The sequence below is a fragment of the Atta colombica genome, unplaced genomic scaffold (genome assembly GCF_001594045.1).
Source record: "Atta colombica isolate Treedump-2 unplaced genomic scaffold, Acol1.0 scaffold252, whole genome shotgun sequence".
In the NCBI taxonomy this organism is placed as follows: Eukaryota; Metazoa; Arthropoda; class Insecta; order Hymenoptera; family Formicidae; genus Atta; species Atta colombica.
This window is the reverse complement of record NW_017259351.1, coordinates 1,080,507-1,085,382: the sequence shown is the minus strand read 5'-3', so window position 1 is coordinate 1,085,382 and position 4,876 is coordinate 1,080,507. Positions and strand designations below refer to the sequence as shown.

Here is a 4,876-nt window from a genome sequence, read left to right as displayed (position 1 = left end):
TATATATATATATATATATATATATATATATAAAAGAAAGAGGTTGTACATAACTATATAAGTGAAATAATATCTATTTTCATAGTTCACATCATCAAGCTTTCATAATAATGAAAACACACATCAATATAGACTTAAATAATAAGTCTAAGGTAGATCTCATTGCGAAATAATTAAAGTGCTTTCTTTAAAATACGAAATTGAAAGAGTTATTTTCAGTATCAATTGAATGATTGTTTCAAGCCATACCTGATTAATTGAATAATTTCTAATGTACACTATGTTAAAGGTTTTGCATGTCTAAAATGTCAGCTGAAATGCTAAAGCGGTCGCTCACAAACTGTTTCAAGTCATCGCGGTGATTAGCCGTAGTTTTAGCTCCTGTTGAATTCTCTAAAGGACAATCAACATTGCTTTGATTATGTGAATACAATTTATAGTATACATTACAGCATAAAGCGTGGCTTGTTATAATTTAAAATTGGTCATTGTTTTCGAAAATGCTCAAGTTACGGTATAACCTGATTTCTTAACATCATTTTGTATATTGTATACTATATTTATATTATTATTTCAACTAACGTATAACTGTGTTTGTGTATAAACTCATTTATTTTAGATAATTTAAAGATAAATTTATATAAAAACGATTTTTATTCGTAATATCAAGTAAATTTACAGATTGACAATAGGAAATTACTAATTATCTTATAACGAATGAATCCTTTCTAATAAATATTGAAGCAGTTTATAAATATATATTTTTTACTATATGTTAATAGAAATGACAGATTTCTGCCAGTATAGTATTTGAATTTATTTTATCCATTTTTATCACAAAATAATAGCTATTTTAGTTTTAATATTTTTCTGATTGTTATCTGAATGTTTCAACTTTTTCGAATTTGTGTCTTTCATATGTACTATGTACTATTTTTATATGTACTATGAAAAGTTAAAGATATTGTTACATTATGGTTGCAGGTAACGTCACATCCGGTACAGCGAAACTTTGCCCGTCTCAAGATTACGGAGGCATATTCGATAATACCAGGTGCACCTGATCTGCACGTGAAGCAAGGTTCGAACCTCCGTTTGGAATGCCAACTTATGGCGGCCACGGAAAAGCCCCTTTATGTCTTCTGGTATCGTCAGGGTCGTATGATAAATTACGACGAGGAGCCCGGCGTTGATGTTAAGCTCACGTCAAGCGGCTCCATTCTGACGGTGAACAAAACGAAGCTTACGCACGAAGGGAACTATACGTGCGTACCTAGCAACGCCAAAGCGGCGTTTGTCATGGTTCACGTGATCGAAGGTAAGAAACATGAAGCTATTCCTTCATTAATTTTAGTCAAATTTAGTCTTGCCGACAATTGTAGGATAATTGAGAGATTTGAGGTTAATTAAAAGAAATGTATAAATGCGAAACTAATCCAATAAAATGTTATTTCGTGCCAATTAGTATCGACGAATATATCTAACGTTTAATATAACAATTTAAATTTTTACTTGATAAGAAAGACGCACTGCATCATGAATTTAATCCATTTAATGGAAGCTCATTTATTTATCCTTCAACATAGAGGTAACGATTCAATAAAAAATACTGGATAAATATTATCTGATAATATAAAAATCTTTTCTGCAAATTGCATAACAGCTACATATATTAAAGAATCAAAGTTTCCAAAAAAGATCTATCTTGTTGTATTTTTCACATTATCAATACAAAGCAAAACAAGTGACTAATGCTTATTGATGCTTATTGGCATACACAAGTAGTCTGCAAACAGTTGCTATTTATGATGAAAAAAATCTAATGACGATATTTACGATGTCTATAAGTTAGATGCATATTCGTACATAAAATAATATAAACGATTGCTACAAACGTATCGTGAAATTATATTGTAAGAACATTCATAGAGAGAATATGGAACGTTAAAGCTCCTATTCATTTATTACTATTATGGCAGATTGTGATGTCAAAAGCAAGAAAATATACAATAAAAATTCTTACAAAATGAATTCAAATAGAATCTTTTTTTAATACATTTACGATTATTGAAGACTCATAAAATATGTCCACCATCTTTTTGTTTCGGAAAATATCATTTTATCAAAATATATTTTTATTTTAATAATTTTATTTTAATAATTTTAATATATTTTTTTGTAAGAATTTTTATAGCGTATCTTCTTACTTCTGGCGTCATAATCTGAAATAGTAGTGATAAGTAAATAAGAAAGTAGTCACACAGCAGTGTCTCGCTACGCGTAGCTTAGCGCCAAGCTGTCAGCGTCTCCAGATTTTAAATGAAACAGAATTATTTGTTAATAAATTATTTTGACTTTGCGGACAAAAAATGTTCAGCGTAATATAAATAGAAAATACATCTGCTTTTATATTTAATGTTTAATGCAAATGTTACACAAGTTAGTAATAATACTACATATTAATATATGTATATACAATATGTTATGGAGGGAATCTCTGATGTTTCTCGGTGATTAAACTTTATTGATTACTCTTTAAATTCCACTATTGTAAAAATCTAATTTTAGAAAGATTTCTACAGCATAAACAGTTTACGGATTGTGTCAGTAGGCCGAATTCACGGATTAAAACGCGATGATAATTAACTCGCTCTAGTTACTTCTGGGAAGAAGAGATCAGCCACTGATCAGCCGGGAAGAACTTCCATGAAACTTGAATATTCATTAGAGTAAGTGCCGAACAATTAAATGGCTAGAGAGCCGTTACGATCGGATTTAGCGCGGCTCTCGCAGACGCATTCATTCCGCAATCCCGCATAACTCGCCCACGATAACAGAAGGACGCTTCAAAATTGTACCACCGTCTCTCTAACGAAACTTTTACAAAATCTCTAAGTTTGTTTGAAGACAAAGTTCGAACACAATTTTTTGAAAGTACAGTGTATAACTTCGTGTCGGTTTTACTTACATTTTAACGCGCTTAACAACTACGTAACAACGCGATAATGTCCGTGGGGCATTATCAAACTTATCTATTATTTTCTCCTTACATAAAACAATATCCTTCTCTTACATAATTTTGTTTAATCTTTTTTTTTTCATATTCGCGACATGACATCGCCAGTCGTCAAAAGTATTCCTAGGCATTAGTACTGATTGCAAGTTTCTTTACATTACAAGTTTAATTTTAATCTTTCTTTAATCAAATACACTTATTCTTATAAAAAATTAGAAACAATATTAGTAGGTTAAAAGAAATTACAGCTGCTAAAGATTGATTCTGTATAACAGATAAAAAAATTTATTGGAAATTACGATATATGTATGAAGAGTTGCAAAAAAGATGAATTATAAAAAATAATATAAAAATAAATTATAAAATATAATTCCTTTTTCGTAAAGTTTAGTAAAAAAAATTATAAAAAATACTGCTTACTGAAGTCTATTCGAATTAAATTTTAATATATGAAAAACTGGTTTACTTTGAGATAATTTAAGGAGACAAAAAAAGAGAACTGCCTTAGAAAACTTGAAAAGTTCGACAGATATTCATTCACTGTTTGCCATGTCGCTGCTGTAGCACATAACAACTTGGGAGTGTCACGTACTTACGTGACCAGATTGTCGAGCGGTATTTGCTACAATAAGAAATGTGAAATAAATCCGCGTTTCATCTTATATCTCAACTAAAAATGTCGGATGACCCCTAAGATCGTTTAAAACGCTGTTTTTGTACTCTCGAGAGAGGGCTTTACCGCTTCATGTGAAAAGAATACTTTTTCATTTTTCTCTAGAATTTCTGCTCCAGTTTACACATGTATATCATCATTAAAATATCTTCTATTATCAGAAAGGTAGAAAAAAAGATAGAAAAGATATATGAATATTTTAATTTTTGTTCACTATTAATCCGCTCTTATTTATCTAGTTATTATTTCCAGAATTTATATACGTATATAAAGAGAATTTGTTATATCTCATACTTTTTTATTAAAAACAAATTACCATTCTTGAGAAAATAACGATTTGCATTAAAAATATTCATATTCCTCGAGGGATGTGTGTTTATAAAATATAACATGTTGAGGCGTGTTTAGCAAATAATATATAAGATATATCAAAAATAAAAACAAAGTTGATAATGAGATTCTAGTATATAGTCCACAACTTTCCAGCATATTCCTTAATTAAAAATCCCTAAGATGCGAAAACTTTTGTTGGGACCATAATTGATTCTGCAAACAAACATAAACGTATCATAGTTTTATTTCAAGCGTTTTACTGGAAGTAAATTCAACAAGCCCTTTACGAGTGGACAAGATAATTTAAAATTAAGCAGCCCACTCAGGTTTGTATCCCTGCCACCCCTTTTTACTGCGTATGAAACGTAGTTTTCTAATCTCGTTGCAGAGGAGGAGAAACCAGCGGCAATGCACGGAGGCGACAGAAGGAATCTCAGCCCGGCAATTTTGGCGAGCAACTTTCTCGTGTCCCTCCTTGCGGCCGTCAGCTGGAGGATACCGAGTTTCACGAGCCTTTACCCGACGTGAATTACCGCCGTCCCGGCGGCATTCTTCGGCCCGTGTCCTCCGCGACTTGACGGCGGGCCCGGTGAGGAAACAAGTTCTCGAAGTCGTTGTTCTGCTGCCTGGTGTTGGCACGAGTTCCACTCACTTCTAACCTAGGAAGAAACTCCGGTGTGTCGAGGATGATTGTGCGCGTGATACTACGAACTTGGTTTATCTTACGTGTGTCTCTTTTACGTATACTATAGATAGACACTATTCGGAATTGACAGCCGCGTGTGTTGGGTGCCCGATGGTGTCTTGTAGCTCAAAGACAGAAAGTCACTGGCGAGTCCGTTTGTCTCGGTATG

General features: G+C 32.3%; 1 protein-coding gene across 1 annotated transcript in view; it reads left to right on the top strand.

Annotated features, from left to right (window-relative positions):
- Window positions 1-4,550, top strand: part of LOC108689000 (limbic system-associated membrane protein-like) — a 93,691-nt gene extending 89,141 nt beyond the window's left edge. Inside the window, exons 5-6 of the mRNA XM_018195581.1 lie at window positions 985-1,318; window positions 4,411-4,550. Of these exons, the coding sequence (XP_018051070.1) occupies window positions 985-1,318; window positions 4,411-4,550 (474 nt within the window). The remainder of the gene's footprint in view (window positions 1-984; window positions 1,319-4,410) is intronic.
- The last annotated feature ends 326 nt before the right edge of the window (window positions 4,551-4,876 follow it).